Here is a 16,407-nt window from a genome sequence, read left to right on the forward strand (position 1 = left end):
TAGAGAACGTAAAGCTTTCAGCAAGAACCGAACGCTACATAAGAAACTGAATTAGTTTTTGACAGGCCACCTCGCTTATCATGTCTAGAGACTCTCAAGAAAAGGATGTTAGAAAGGAAAGGCAACCAACCTTAAGAAAATGTATTACTTCCAAAAAGAAATAAGGGACAATAGGTCAGTTTAGACAAGGACAAGTTTGACAGGCCACCTCGCTTATCATGTCTAGATACCCTCTCAAAAAAAGAATGTTAGAAAGGAAAGGCAACCAACCCTAAGAAAATGCATTACTTCAAAAAGAAATAAGGGACAATAGGTCAGTTTAGTATGGGAAACTATAGGGGATTCAATACATAAAATATATCAAACATTGTAACATCGGGCATAGTGCTACCTATCTTCAGTACTTGTAAGTTGTGCCCGTGTATACATTACATACATGCTTTGTGGGCTATAACTTTGGGTTTGCCTGAATAGATGCCTGATTTGGATCTCTATAAATATCTCAGCAAAGAACATGTGATCCCGATGCATCTGGCATAGAGTTTTGAACAGTAAACTGGCTAACTAGCAAAGTCATAGTCAATGGCAATGTCTGCAATCTGTAGGGAAAATATTTGACGGTTCAACAAGACAGTCCAGGTGGACAAAGTACAGGTTTGAAAGTAGGGTTATAAGAGTCTCTTTTCCCCTTGGAGTAGCAGTGTGACTAGTATATCCCGGCACTGAAAACTAAGAGGAAACAGCAAACTTCAATTTGCCTGTTGTCCTTGAAACTCAGATTTTTTTTACACCTCATCGATGAGCATCTGAACGCATATACAGATATTGTTTAATCTTCCAAACCCTGGCTCAATCTTTGCTATCCTTGCATGAATGTTTTGCATCATGGTTAGGAGGCTTGGCGGCTGGCCCTCATAGTAAACTTGAACATCAGTTGGCGTTAGATCAAAAGGGTAGCTTCCCCTGCAATCATAACATCAAAAAACAGTATAGTCGGCTTCATTTCAACATATTGCATATAGAGTTCAATTATACAAAAGCTAAATCGATATATTACGAATGTAGAGTTGTTACCCAGTTACATAGTCCATCTTAAAAATGAGGATGACTTTCCACTCCGTTGAGCGTGAAAACATAGTCATGTGTAACTGGAGACCTCCATCTATGCAATCCACAAGACTAATATCATCTAGAGGAAAAACTATAAAACCTGAAGCTTAATAGTGTAAACCAGGGAGCCTGAGGAATCAAATGTATTTACATGGAAAGATGGGACACAGCAAAGCATTTGCTATTGAAAGTGGAGTAACGAAAAGTCGGTAAGGCTAGTACCTTTTTGCAATAAAAATTTCGAAAACATTGGAAAACTGTACCGACAATGCTTGATTTCTTTAAGCAAATCAACCAACGAGCCCACAAGCCAATTTGTATTCTGTAACAAAGAAAAAAATCTATAAACCTAAGAACTTAAAGGCATCCTCTCTCTCTCTCTCTCTCTCTCTCTCTCTCTCTCTCTCTCTGCCCCGCCTGGCTGACCCATTTTTTTCAAAAGAGATATTGCCACCACTTATGCAACTGAACATACCCTTATTAAATGCTTCACCTCTTGGATCGACAGTACACTGGCATATGATATTTCATTGATCATATGTTGAAAAGCTAGCTGAGCATCCAAAGAAGGGAATGCCTGCAGTAAAGACAGCACAACAGCCAAGTAAAACCAAAGATTCCAACCACACATTCTAAATGGTTGATGTTTATCCTATCAATTTATTGCCTCCAAACCCAAGCTTATCGAAGCATTATCATTTCATCAAGAGCACTGCATTTCCATACTCTAGACAAGAATAAGACACTGCATATAAGATAAGAAGTAGGTCTTAAAAACAATTATCACTTACCCTCTCAATTGCTTGCAAGTCCAAGCATCTAGTGATCTTCACTTGACCAAGTGCTCCAGATCGTTCATAGTCAAGCCTGACAGTACCAAATCAATGAACAGATTAGTTCAGAGAGGTATTTGACACCAAGCAAAGATCATCTATACATAACCATCCATTTATCTTTAAAACAACCTTTGTTGGTACATTTTCCCAAAACTGAACTCTGTTCGCGGTAGTGTTTCATCGCCCCTTCTCAAATCAATATGCATCAACTGTCACAGCCAGAATTCCTAGCATTAGGAGATTTCAAGAAAAGCCGTGCTACCTGTGCTCAGAGAGAGAGAAAGAAAGAAAGAAAGAAAGTGTATTATTGTCCACTAAAGGCCAAAATGGGCCCATGGGACATCAAGAACTCTGCATACAAGATAGCACAAAATCAACGTGCCACAAAGAAGAGGCATCGTCGAATATCATCTAAGTGCTACGCAATACAATGCAAGTGAAAGTACATAATGTCAAATCTGAGCCTAAATACAAAGTAAACTAGATGCAAGGAAACCGCCCCTGGGTGCAAAATGGGGGGATGAGTACAATATGCCAATGCAAAGATACAAGTCCAGGTGTCACGGAGTCTGAGAACCAAAATAATACTGGAAATCCTGTCCATCGACTCTGCCCCCTGCTACGAGAGTACAAATCTGAGCAAAGGTGAGGTGAGCGGCTGGTGGGGCGAGATCTCCATGAGTAAGTCTCCTCCGAAAAGCTGCCATCATCCTGGATCGTCTGGAGATGAAGCGACGAGTACGTCCCCTATGTAACAAGATCCTGCGGCGTCTACAAACCATCTCATATGTACATCCACAGGGTGGAGGCATGTGTCCTGTGTGAGCTCTGACCTCCTCGTGCTCCTCCTGGTCTCTGTCCTCTGGTATAGCGTGTGCCTGAGCTCTATCAGGCTGGGCTCTATCACGCTCCGGTCTGTGCTGATGGTCTCTGAGGTAGTCTCGTCGAAGCATAGTGGCCTCCCTGACATAAAGAGCTAGGCAATACTGATCCTCGTAGTCCATCACTCGTGAGAGAGGTCCAAAGCCATCCGTGAAGAGACACTAGAATCTACCTCTGAGCTCATAATATAGCGGGCATCTGCAAATGAAGTGCTCCTCTGACTCCACCTCTCCCATGGTGCAACAAGGGCAGATCCTGGTCTCTCGGCCTGGTCGCCGTCCATCCTCCATGCGTCGCATCCTACCAGCCTCTATCTCGAGCTGATGCGAAGAGACTCTAAGCTGGCCAAGGGCAATCCTCAGTGAGTGGGACATGTGGATACCTGTATAGCCTGGTGGAATGACAAATCCATCCTCTGAGATCCGAAGGAAGTGGTCACGATATGTGGCCATCTTCGTCGGAAGCTGCGTGGGATAAATCCAAGTGCGATACGTATGAAGCTGCAGCAAGTCTGCTCTCGTGACCTGGCTAAGCTCGTGGCGAGTCAACTCGAGATGAGGGGCATCTATGCTGTATCGGAAGGGAGGCAGTCTATCCATGTCTAGTCCAAGAGATGTGAGCCACCTAGTGAGTCTAAAGTACCAGCAGTATCGGGTCCCAGATCGTGCCAACTCCATAGAAGATGCAAGTGCTAACCATGGCAACCGAGCTCTGCCTGCTGCTGAGAGAGAGAGAGAGAGAGAGAGAGAGAGAGAGACGCGCTCGCACATTTCACACTGTCTGATTTGGCAAGCCATGCAAAACCAAAACGAAGCTTTAGAGAAGAGAGAAGATGGATTCACACATGCACACATGCACGTGCCAAAGTGTATGCTGTGGCAAGGATTTCAAGAGAAGCCGTGCTACCTGTGCTCAGAGAGAGAGAGAGAGAGAGAGACGCGCTTGCACATTTCACACTGTCTGATTTGGCAAGCCATGCAAAACTGAAACGAAGCTTTAGAGAAGAGAGAAGATGGATTCACACATGCACACATGCATGTGCCAAACTGTATGCTGTGGCAAGGATTTCAAGAGAAGCCGTGCTGCCTGTGCTCAGAGAGAGAGAGAGAGAGAGAGAGAGAGACGCGCTCGCACATTTCACACTGCCTGATTTGGCAAGCCATGCAAAACTGAAACGAAGCTTTAGAGAAGAGAGAAGATAGATTCACACATGCACACATGCACGTGCCAAACTGTATGCTGAGCAAAAGTGAAAATATTCTTCATAAAGGGCAAGGCTGCACAGTCCTCTAGTGTCAGGAGGGTGGACATCATATTCTATTTCCCAAAGCTTCTTAACAAGCACAACAAACGCAATTCACAGTGTTAGGATCTTGGTGAATTTTAAGGGGACTAAGCTCTTCAGAGACTCCTTAGTAGCCTTGTAGTGGGCTTTTAAGGGGTCGGGCGAAGCTTGGTACCTTGCTCTCTAGAAGTGAGACCTAGTTTTTCCCATGCATTTTTATTGAACTCTCTCTCTCTCTCTCTCTCTCTCTCTCTCTCTCTCTCTCTCTCTCTCTCTCTCTCTCTCTCTCTCTCTCTCTCTCTCTCTCTCTCTCTCTCTCTCCCCCCCCTTCCTTGGTTCGACGACGAGGACAGAGAGGCGCGAGCCCACCTAACACGGAAGCAAGCCTTGGGCCATCTAATGTCATCTGAGGCATAGCAGATCTTTCAACGATTGACACGCCGTAAGAGGCAGGCCTTCCTCACACACAAGATGGATGATATTGTCATATCTTTTCGAGGAGATCCGACCACTGGATGGGCATTTCTATCGAGATGAAGCCACCTATTCCCATCACCGACCCAGGTGTGCGACACGCGTATGCATGATCCCTCTATGATGCCCAAATAGATGCAAACACCACTGGACATGTCCTCTGTGCCCAAGTCCACCACCTCTCCCTTGTTCACTACACAAAATGTACGAGCTGCCTTATTTGGCTACACAATCGGAGAGCATAGGATCATGAGGGCCTACCGACTAAGCACTTTGCACATGGGCAAGACGTCTTAGCTTTCGTCCTAGCATAGATATTCAACCAGGCTGAATGCCATTGCTTCCCACCTGCTTGGGACACCACCAATACTGTGCTGATACAAGCGAGGGACGATATGGATACTCGGAATTACCGCACCCTCATGATTGGCCACAGTTTGGCCAAGCTTTATGGGTCGGTATTACAGACGGAGCTGAATAGTCATACAGAGGCTCGGGGGCACTGGGCAGTTTTTGCAAGGTGGAGGACAAGCTAGCTGATATGCGGGCGATCTGGATCACCAAGAGAGGGACGCGAGGTCCAAGCTAGCATAGCTTTCCTCGAGGGAGACCGTCTGAGACGAGGGGTCAATCTGAATATAGCCCAACGGGTTCAAAGATCGAGGAGACCATGCCCTCCCCCGCCACAACGTAAGACAAGCAAAAGGTGACCAAAGGTGCTGGTATACACATACTTGCAGATGGTTTAAGAGCCTTGGGCTCCATATAGACATGCTTCCAGCATAGCATTGAGGCCCTCTCTATCCCGCTCACATATCATAAGGTGAATCGGGTCCTCCGAGAGAATCTCCTACAGTTAAACACATTTAAGACTTGGTTGGCACCTCGTCAACTCCTTGTGACGCTCAATTTCTACAAAGACCACTACCTGCAGATTTTGATCTGATGAGATTAACCGTATCATACGGTTAGACCTTCTCTAGCTTCACACATCTCAGGCTAGGGAGGGGGATCAGGAGTTCCCCACCAAGACCCAGTTCTATCATCACCACTTTCTAAGGATATCGGAGCATGGTCTCATCATCAAGCCCTAGTACCTCGAGGATAGGAGAGTCTCACACGCCTTGTGGATTGCTATCGGATAGATATAAGTCTCGTCTCACTACCTGTGGATTGAGGTTGGGAGAGCAGCCAGCATACCTAGAGAGCAGTGGGTCTACAGACTATGCATGATGGGGAAGTCGAGACAAAGGAGCATTCTCTATGTGTTTATCCAGCCTACTATAGATCCGAGGGTGATACCACTGTCTCTTTTAGGAGGGGCTCAGCTTCGAACCACTCACTTGACTGATACATTTCCACGACCAGGTTTGCATTGGGCTCTACTTGATTGAGATGCGGAGACACAGAGATTCCCTTGTGCGGCAAGCTATAGATCAGCTACAATCGATGCCTCATAACACCGAGCTAGACAGAGCACAGACACGTATCACCGATTTTTATGCATTCGAGCCAGCACTACATGAGATTGAGGGGGAGGAGCTCGAGGAGCTATGGATCAGCAGTGAGGCCCATCACCACAGTGTGGCTGGACGAGAGACACAGAGACCACACACGACACGTGGGACGACCAAAGCACGCACGATTGAGGTTCGACCTATCTCATCCCTCCTCAGAGGAGACCGCCAAAGACGAGGCGTTACTCTCAATGTAGCACATCGGATTTAAAGATCTAGGAGAGCACGCCCCCCACCATCGCGGGAGACAACCCAACAGACACAGATACGTGAGCTCTTTGCATCACATCAGAGGACCATCAGGGAGCTGGGATATATAGAGAGCTCTAATTCTTAGCAATTGATTGCTCCTTTTTTTCTTCCTACTATATTTTGTACTAGCTTTTTGCATTTTTAGCACTTAGTACTCAATCAAGCTCATGTAGTAAAAGATCTAGAAAATAACAAAAGTTGACGTTGATAGTGCCATCTCAACACTTAGGGGGCTTCCCAGAAAAAAGAGGAACCCCTCCACTCTGTCAAGAAAACTTTCCTCTTGGTAGAGAAGCTCAAGGGAGAAGTACATCATGCAAAGCATGAAAGGACCAAATAAAATCAAGCTCCTATAGTAAAAGATCTAGAAAATAACCAAAATTGAGATTGATAGTGCCACCTCAACCGCTTGGGGGCTTCCAAGAAGAGAGGAGCTGCCCTACTCTGTCAAGAAAACTTTCCTCCTTGTAGAGAAGCTCAAGGGAGAAGTACATCATGCAAAGCATGAAAGGACCAAATAAAATCAAGCTCCTGCAGTAAAAGATCTGGAAAATAACCAAAATTGAGGTTGATAGTGCCACCTCAACCCTTTGGGGGCTTCCGAGAAGAAAGAGAGCCGCTCCACTCTCTCAAGAAAACTTTCCACCTGGTAGAGCCTGCTCATGAAGGCCCTGCATAGCCCCCCAAGTGGCTATCAAAGTGTATACAGTGCATGTGCACATGCTAGCCAATGTGTGTGCTTACATGGTCCCCCAAATGTCAATCAAAGTGTTATGGTGTCTATCTAGATGCTAGCTAATGTGTGGGCGGGGTGGACTTAGGAACCATCCAAAGCCTCTATAACTTTTCAAGGAGTCCTTCTAAGCTGCTACATGCTTGGTCAGGCTGCGCAACAAGTCCTCTAGTGTTGGGTTCATTGTATGAATCGCCATCTTCTCTAGTATATTCGGATTGCTTATATTGCATGTGAGAATCTCTTCATGTTATGTGTTAAGGTCAACTGTGAAGCCAGCAATCTACACATTCAAACCGAATTCACATTGTCAAATTCTCATTTTGTACCGAAGTGTCTTACTAACCATTATTGTTCCCTACAAGTGACTTGACAACCATATAGCTATCAAAATGTGAAACATGTAACCCATAAGATGCTTGAACAAGCATATACACCTTCCTACTCAAACAAGCACATAAGAGCAAACTAATATTGAGGACTAGCTTTCCAACTCCAAACCTGTCTTAGCCCACTTCACTTTCAATGGCCTTGCAGATGTTACCCAACTTGTTGCATCAGCATGTTTGAGATCTAAAAATATAAATACAATCTAACTCTGTTTTTTCACTTGTATTGGTGCACAATGAATGCTATTTGTTGCTTTATGCGTGTAGATTGTCCCACATGCAAGAGAAATATAATCCTTACGTTTAGAACTTGGTTAAACAAAGCAAAAACTGAAACAAACTTAGATATCAGAACTTCTTCCCAAAGTTTGGAACTGACTGCAATTGAGAAGCACCATGCAAATATCAAGTCCACGAGCTGTTGAATCTTCCATGAACATTAAACATTTTAACTCCCAAACCTTGCTTTTACTCCATCTATTACACCCAACTCGCGACTTAGGACTCAAACTTACAAAACTGGTCACACCATACAAGTATGACCGATCTACTTAGTCTCAATCATTAAGATAACTCTCGCCACGTAGAAGAAGCTATTGTCCTAGTTTACACCTCATGCTTTCATTGCCACTTGCTACTATGAGGGCTTCAAATACATCACATGTCTTCAATCACCCCAAAGAATTGCATTTACAATGAATCCACAAAGGTTTTGACATATAAAATCAATGCATAGATACAGAGGATTCATAGTCGACACTTTGGACACTCTAAATGTGCAATTCCAACAATTGATTCATCTGCATTCATGCAACATTCTTACTAGAACATAACATATACACAAAATTTACATGATCAGTAACAAATGATGAGATCCTACTAGCCATGAGTCTTCATTGACCAATTTTTTCCAAAGAAAACATCCAGCATTCAATATCTTCATCACCACCTACCTTTAAGAAAAGGCCTTGAAAACCACACAAGAAAAACATGAGAAAAGAGTGACATCCAAAGAGACAAGAACAATGAAAATCAAATAAAGCAACATATCGATTGATTTTAAGATAGATAAAGTGAAAACTCAAACTTTATTGGAATGCATCTTGAAGGCACTAAAAGACTCGATGAGTGAGACATATTGGCTCGCTTGTATAAGGAATTAGTCATTATTGTTGAACATTTTGCAAAGAAAGCTTACTTGTTGTTGTTGCAATAGCTTGTTTGTAAGAGACGACTCCCTTAGCAAGCCCTCAATCTTTTGAATGTAATCATTTATTTCTTGTCCATCATAAGAACATTGCGACTTTTGACTATAAATAGAAAGTAGGTTCTTAATTTTGCTCTGAACTGCCTTCATTTTTGCCTTTGTCAACATTTGTCGCTCAAGGGCATCCTATCACAAGTAAAATCCACACATATTTTACTAAGAGCAATGTGTATGATAGTCCCTTATTCCTTGTTCACATCCATCATTGTAAATAAAACCACATGCTAACCTTCAAAATTTGTAAATAAAACTCTCTCTCTCTCTCTCTCTCTCTCTCTCTCTCTCTCTCTCTCATGTCCATGGCAGGAGATCTTCACACTCATGGCAAGAGGCTCCAATGGATCATTTCTTTGGATCACAGACCCCTTAGGGAAGACGATGTTCCTCATATTTCATATTTTACATTTTGTATCTAGGCATTTTTGGTACTCTATTTCATTTCATTTTGTATCTAGGATTTTTGTAGCCATTTTTGGCATCTTAGCTGTATTACGATGAGGCCACCTAGTTGGAGCATCGTTGATGATGTATTTTCCTTTCGGATGATTTTGTGTCCCATAGGCCATGTATGGCCTTCCGTGGACCTTTAATAAAATTTCTTTCTTTCTTTCTTTCTTTCTCTCTCTCTCTCTCTCTCTCTCTCTCTCTCATACCCACCGCCTAGGAGATGAGGTATCGTTGTTGGCCGATTTGAGGATATACATATTGTTCTATACAGATGCCATAGTTCTTCTATACTCTTTAGCAACATGCGCCCAAAGAGAAATCGAGAGTCCCTAAAGTGTTTTGTAGAGACAGAGATGTGACATTCAACCTTGGAAAAACCAAAGTTATGATTTTAAATTCCTCACCGATAGTACTGACACAACAAAGGGGAGCCAGTGGAAATTGTAAAGTCATACACTTATCTAGGGGCGGTCTTCAAAGGGCCAATCTTGTTGATGACTCACGCAACCAGAGCATGACTCACACGAAGACAGGGAGCCTTACGCAGCACATCTACATGTATGGCTACCAGTTTCTTATGGTTAAGTGTTTTTATTTTCGGTCATGAAATCAAATTTTACGGCGTGCTTCAATATAAATTACTGTATTTTAAAAATGGGGGTGGTGTGCTTGAATATGATTTAAAGTACTTTATGTTTGCTTTTTTGGAAAGACATTGCTTTGATTGCTAGTCTATCCTATTTACTAAAAATAGCAAGAAACATTTCTAAAAATAAATTACTCTATATTCTACCCCAATCCCTTCTTGTTTAGTTCCTCTAACCACAATTTGGTGAGGGATCGAGGGCTTACTCCGAAAGATCCTGAATCTCATAATCACCTACAGGCTCCCGAAATGTTGCCACTCAACCTTGCTGAGGAGTAGCCTACACGCGATTATGGGATCAAGGATTATCTTGCTGATAGGCTACTCCTTCAGACTATCAACAAGAATGAGTGGCGGCGTTTTGAGAGGCTAGAGGTGGTTATGGGATCAAGAATTATTCACCAAATTGTGCAAGTTGCCATGATATAACTCTAGATTGATGCCATCTTTCAAACGGTCACTTATCTTCACAGGCTTAGGCTCTTATCGAGAGAGTGACTACTGAGACTGGTACTGAAGTCATCTATACGACTAGTTGAGAGTGGGTTCGCACGGCTTGGTACGCATGCATATCCAGATGGTTTGGCAACCAAGGTATTCACATGGACTGCCCACCTGCCCCCACACCTATTTCAATACAACATCTCCCGCAACCACTTCTTGGGAGTATCGAAGGATGAAGTGACTATCAAACCCCAGTATTTGGAGGACATGCAAGTCCTACACGCCCTGCAGATTTCCATCGGACAGATCCAGGTCTTGTCCCATCAGTTGAGGATTGAGGCAAAGAGAGTCACAGGTATAGCTACAGAGCAACGGATTTGCACAATATGCAAGTCGGATGAGCTGGAGACAAAGGAGCATTTCATGTGTACTTATCCAGTTTATTATGAGATCGAAGGACGGTACCATTGTCTCTTCCACAAGGGACACGGTTTTGGGCCGCTCTCTTGACTCATTCACATCAAAGATCAGCTCTGCGTTGGCCTTTAACTAATGAAGATGTGACAACATAGAGATATCCTATATGCCAGATCAAACAGTAGGATGAGGAGGTACCTTGGGAGCTAGGGATGGATCAAGCTCAACAGCACCTCAAAGATTTGTACGCCATGACATGGGAGGAGTAGAGAAGGAGGAGCAAATAGATGATATGAGAGCAGCATGGGTGCAACCAGAGATGCAAGGGCCATACATGATGCAGAGATGGACCAGAGCACACACGATGGAGGTTCAGCCCATCACATCTCTACTTGGAGGGGATCACTCGAGCGGAGGCGTCACTCTCAATATGTCTCGCCGGCAAATATAGAGATCACAGAGCTACCACAGTGAGAGACGACCCAACAGACACTGATACGAAATATTTTTGCAGCTTATAGGAGAGCTACCATGGCACCAGATTACTTGTTTCGATTCTGCAATTGAGTATTAGCTTTGAGCTTTGAGTTTTGAGCACACTTTAGTATAGTACTCAACAAAGGCCATAGTAAGTCCTTGCCTCAACCCACGAACGCTTATTTTGAACCTTTTCTCATAGGCCCACGACGCCTCCTGAAGATGGTAATACATCTTCCTTTCTTGAAAGGTACACAGATTTGAATATATAAGGAGCTCACTCCAACGCAACGAAACCTAGTAACCGTTGAACCCACTAAAGCAAGCAAGTGGGCGATTTACAGAGATGGACAAGCATTGATTCAAGATTTTGAATCTAAGCCCAAAGACTCTCAATTTTAAACTAATGTAATAAAGGTCATCTTAGAATGTAGCTATGCCTATAATAACTCGGAAGGATTTAATCATTGTACACTCTCTTGACTCTCTGATTATTAAGATGAAGTGGTCATTTTTGTCATTTTTTTCTTGGACTTCTAGATATCTCTCTCTCTCTCTCTTCTCTCTCTCTCTCCCTCTCTCTCTCTCTCTCTCTCTCTCTCTCTCTCTCTCTCTCTCTCTCTCTCTCTCTCTCTCTCTCTCTCTCTCTCTCAAGCACATGTCGTCGATACCCACAGATGACAAGGTATGGACGACATCCGCTTGAGCTGGAGGCAATCCACAACCTGATCATTTATAATGGCCTTCATAGATGCCCATCTTCCGGAAGACTCGCTTGCTACCCACATGGTGGTGGGTCTAGTACAGTGCACTATCTACTAGGCCCACTAAAGTTGTCTCACAAGTACACAACTTCGCCATACACCCCCTTCCCACTCTTAACTGACCACTCATACTCAGCCTTTCATATCTCTATTGTCATGCCAACCACAGAAAGAGCTCCCCCCATGCCTTTACACATTCAAATCCACTTAGACCATGCCCTTCACTCAGTGTACGTGAGTCACCTAGCCAAGGAGCTCTTGACCCTACTTGGAGATGATATAGATACCCTTGTCTCAGTGGTACAAGACGCTACAATCAGACCCTTTCTCACCACCCAATCTTTGTTCGACGAGAGTGCAAAGAGCCGAGAGCCCACTTTACATAGGGGCAGGCTTTGGGTCATCTGACCTCACCTGAGGCACAGAGGATCTATCGACAACTTGACACGACGTTGGATGGACAAAAGCAATAGAGCCTAATCCGCCTTCACAGCCACCCTCATCCACATTTAAAAAAAGTGAACAACTCAATCACCATGTAAAAAGCATTGAATTACTTCTCTCTACACACCTTCTGATACAACTCATACTCTGGCCACAATTTCTCCGGAAGCCAGACAACCTCAAACAAAAGCCCAATGGACTACACAGCCCAACACAAGCTCCTACTGATGACTCAGCTCAAGCTCACAAAGCATTTAGATTCTTACTGCATCCAATCCCACAACTCATCGGACAACCACCCACAAAGTGGCCACAAATAGAAATCTTGTTCATCTTTCCCATAGATCATCACAAGCACTCGAAATGATGCAGCCTGCCATCTCTTGGGGATTCTCAAAGAGCAACACCGAGTACCTGCCTGGCCAAAGCCTATCTTCTCTCAACACTAGAGTATTGGTGTGCATTCAACAACTTATCCACACAACGTAAGAGACGGGCCTTCCTCACATATAGGATGGATAAGATTGTCAGATATTTCGGGGGAGAAGACCCAACCACTGGATGGGTATTTCTATCGGAGGGAAGGCCACCTATCCCCATCAGTGACCCAGACGTGTGGCACACAAATGCATGTTCCCTCTATGATGCCCAGATGCAGGCATCGCCAGATATGACCTCTATGCCAAGGCCTACCACTTGCCATTTGTTCACCACACAGAATGTATGAGCTGCACTTCGTGGATTACACAATCAGAGAATGCAGTAGCATAAGGGCTGCGGACTGAGCACTTTGCACATAGACAGAAAGACCTAGCTCCAATCCAAGCACATATGTTCAACCAGGCTGTGTGTCATAGCTTCCCACCTGCTTGAAGCACCACCACTATTGTGACGATACACAAAGCCCGAGACCCTATGAAGACTCGGAACTATCGTACCCTCATGATTGGCCACACTGGGCAAGATTTTTGCATCAGCTTTAGAGAGGGAGCTCAATAGTCATACAGAGGCTCGGCGGCAGCGAGCGCTGACAAGTAGGAATCCGAAAACAACATTCTACCCTAGATCACATCTTTCACGATGAGGGCTATCATTAAGGAGACGAGATCTAGACACCAGAAGATCTTACGCATGCTTTGTAGACTTTCAGAAGGCTTTTGACACTGTCCCACGATCCCACATGATCAAGAGATTACAGAAGCAGTAGATTCCAGAGATACTAGTATGGGGGGTGATGAGCCTAAATGAGTCAGTCAAAGACACAGTTCATGCCCCAGGAGGCCTATCGGATTAAGTCGAGAGTATGATTGGAGTCAAGCAAGGAAGCCCCCTCTCTTGATGAGATCACTTCCTTCATAGACCGCCTAGGAGGCGAAGGATCATTATTGGCCTCAAGATACAGATATTGCTATACGCTGATGACATAGTCCTTATCTCATCCTCAACAGAGGGGTTGCAGAGACACTTGCAGGAATGATCTGCAGAAGAGACAGACAGACAAAAAGAAAAAAGATGTATTAACATCTACAAGAGGCCTCGCGGGCCTACGAGACAAATGCAAAGCCAAAAGGTAACTCATACAGCCACTAAGGGCTAAAGCAAAGGGCTCACTAAGGCCCTTGTTGAAAGCTAAAGTGCTAAGCTAGTGATATATCAAGAGAGTGTCAGGTGCTCAGAGCTAAAACTCCTAGTACATGTCCAAGTTCCATATATCCAAGTAACCTAGTGGCTCTCTCATGAGATGTGAGAAGCTCTCGTATATGTGTATGTCGAGCTATCTCTTGATGCGGTGGAGGGCGTGGTCTCCTCGATCTTTATATTGAAAGGACTACATCAAGGGTGACTCCTCGTTTGCGGCAAGGTTGCCTACATTCGACGTATGGAACATTCCATACGTTTCATACTGTGCCGTACGTCCCGTATGGTCGCTTGTTTTTTAGGGTTTCGATCGATTAGGGTTTTTGTTTTTTGACCGTTTTCTGCCCGTTTTCTACCCGTTGGGGCCAGCCTCTTCTCCAAACCTGCATATATACCCCTCTTACCCCTCCCCCTCTCCACCAAGCACTCTTGCCTCTCCATCTCCCTAGCCATCAACCAGCCTGATGCCCACCTCTCCCTCTCCCTCTCTCCCTCTCCCTCTCCCTCTCCTTCTCCCTCTCCCTCTCTCCTCTCCATCTCCATCTTTCTCTCCCTCTCCCCCTCCCTCTCAATCAAGCTCCCTCTTCATCCCCCTCCTCCATCACTTCTCCATCTCCATCAAGCTCCCTCTTCTTCAAGCTCTCTCTCTCCATCAAGCTCTCTCTCCATCTCCCTCGGGCCTCTCCATCAACCTCTCCTTCCATCTCCATCTCCCTGTCTGAAGACCGCTATATATGATCAAGTCATGGATAGCCCCCAACTCGAGTAGATGCCTCTCATATGCTATCATTGGTGCATCTACATCTGTCGACTGCCTCACGATCCCCAACTCTGCTGCATTCATCTCTGGTACTATGAGGGAATCCTCATTGAAATCTAACAGGCCAACTTGTATGTTCCCAGTACGTGCATTGAAGTCACCAAGGAGGTGAGTGTCCCCCTGTCTAGAGAGTTTTGTGATGTCATCATGAACAGTCTCATATGAGTTGTGCCCGTTAGTGGTGACCTCTCGTGCATAAGGTGATGTGTCTGGGGAAAAGTAACAAACTGCAATGAAGATAGGGTGTGTATCTATTAGTTGAACTCGCAGCCACATATGTCGTGCATGTTCCTCCCTCCGGATCATCGATATGAGTGGTCTCAGATGTGCTTTGAAAAGGACCGCCACACCTCTTGACCCCCATATTCCAAGGAGCATGTCATTTAAGTCGTATTGCAAGGGGAGAGGGCATTCCATTTGAATATCCTGATTGTCAAACCATCTGGATATGCGTGTGTACCATGATGTGCTAACCCTACTCCTAGCTAGTCGTCTGGATGACTTTAATGCCAACCTGCTTATCCTCCAACTGGGTAGGTTCCATACCTTGTGAAGAGTGAAGATACGTCATTGTGAGGAAGATGGCATCGATCATAATGATCTTCACACCTCATGCACAGTGCTTCATCGACATAGCTTCACTTACCGAGGTGAGCCAGTGGAGATAGTGCAATCCTATACATACTTGCTTCATAGGACCTGCTTTCAACAAGATCCAATTCTATCGCGACTACTAACTAAGAGTATCAAAGGAGGGTTTCATGATAAGATCGTCGGTATCTGAAGGACAAAGGAGTCTCACATGCACTCAAGATCGCCATTGGATAGATGCAGGTCTCGTCGCAACAGTTGAGGATTGAGGCAGGGAGAGCTGCATGCATATCGAGAGAGAGCAGTAGATATGTAGGTTATGCACGTTGCGGGTGGTGGAGACAGAGGAGCATTTGCTATGTGCCTGGCCAGTCTACTATCAGATCCAAGGACGATATCGATCCACTCTTACGACTGATCCACTTTCATGACCAAGTCTGCATTGGGCTCTATATGATGGCACTGGGCTCTATCTGATAAGATACAATGCCTCGAGAAGATGCTATTGCGACAAATCAAAGAGCAGCAAGAGGCGACCATGCCACAAGATACAAAGGTAGACCGTGCACAACGATGCGTCACATAGTTCCATGCATTCACATCAGCTCTAGGATGCAGTGGATGGAGGAGGATCTAGGTCATATGATGGCAGTTAGGATCAACAGAGAGAGCCTACATGGTGCTGTGTAGAGAGGAACACAGAGACCACATGTGACATGAAGGGCAACTGAATCACACACGATCGAGGTTGAGCCTATCTCTGCTTTCCTTAAAGGAGACCACCAGAGACGAGGAGCCACTTTGGACATTACCCCGACGGGTGCAGAGGTCGAGGAGACCACGCCCCCTGCTATGGCATGAGATAGCTTGACAGACGTAGATCCGACATATTTTCACAGCTCAACGAAGCTACCACGGTGCAAAGCTTTGGCGTTTGAGTCCCAACTCTCAGCTTGCTTCAACGTGTATTCCAT

General features: G+C 44.8%; 1 protein-coding gene across 2 annotated transcripts in view; it reads right to left on the reverse strand.

Annotated features, from left to right (window-relative positions):
- Positions 1-310: 310 nt before the first annotated feature.
- LOC147894182 (uncharacterized) overlaps positions 311-16,407 on the reverse strand; it is a 78,637-nt gene continuing 62,540 nt past the window's right edge. The window contains exons 10-16 of one of the 2 annotated variants that reach the window (XM_087384347.1): positions 8,677-8,871; positions 2,076-2,155; positions 1,902-1,977; positions 1,586-1,687; positions 1,333-1,432; positions 1,075-1,162; positions 311-963 (exon numbers count right to left, since the gene is read on the reverse strand). In XM_087384347.1, coding sequence (XP_087240473.1) covers positions 786-963; positions 1,075-1,162; positions 1,333-1,432; positions 1,586-1,687; positions 1,902-1,977; positions 2,076-2,155; positions 8,677-8,871 — 819 coding nt within the window. In that variant the 3' untranslated portion in view covers positions 311-785. The remainder of the gene's footprint in view (positions 964-1,074; positions 1,163-1,332; positions 1,433-1,585; positions 1,688-1,901; positions 1,978-2,075; positions 2,156-8,676; positions 8,872-16,407) is intronic. The other variant, XM_087384348.1, reaches the window with a different exon arrangement.

Source organism: Dipteris shenzhenensis, chromosome 14 (genome assembly GCF_047967505.1).
Source record: "Dipteris shenzhenensis isolate YYH24624 ecotype China chromosome 14, Dip_SZ_1.0, whole genome shotgun sequence".
In the NCBI taxonomy this organism is placed as follows: Eukaryota; Viridiplantae; Streptophyta; class Polypodiopsida; order Gleicheniales; family Dipteridaceae; genus Dipteris; species Dipteris shenzhenensis.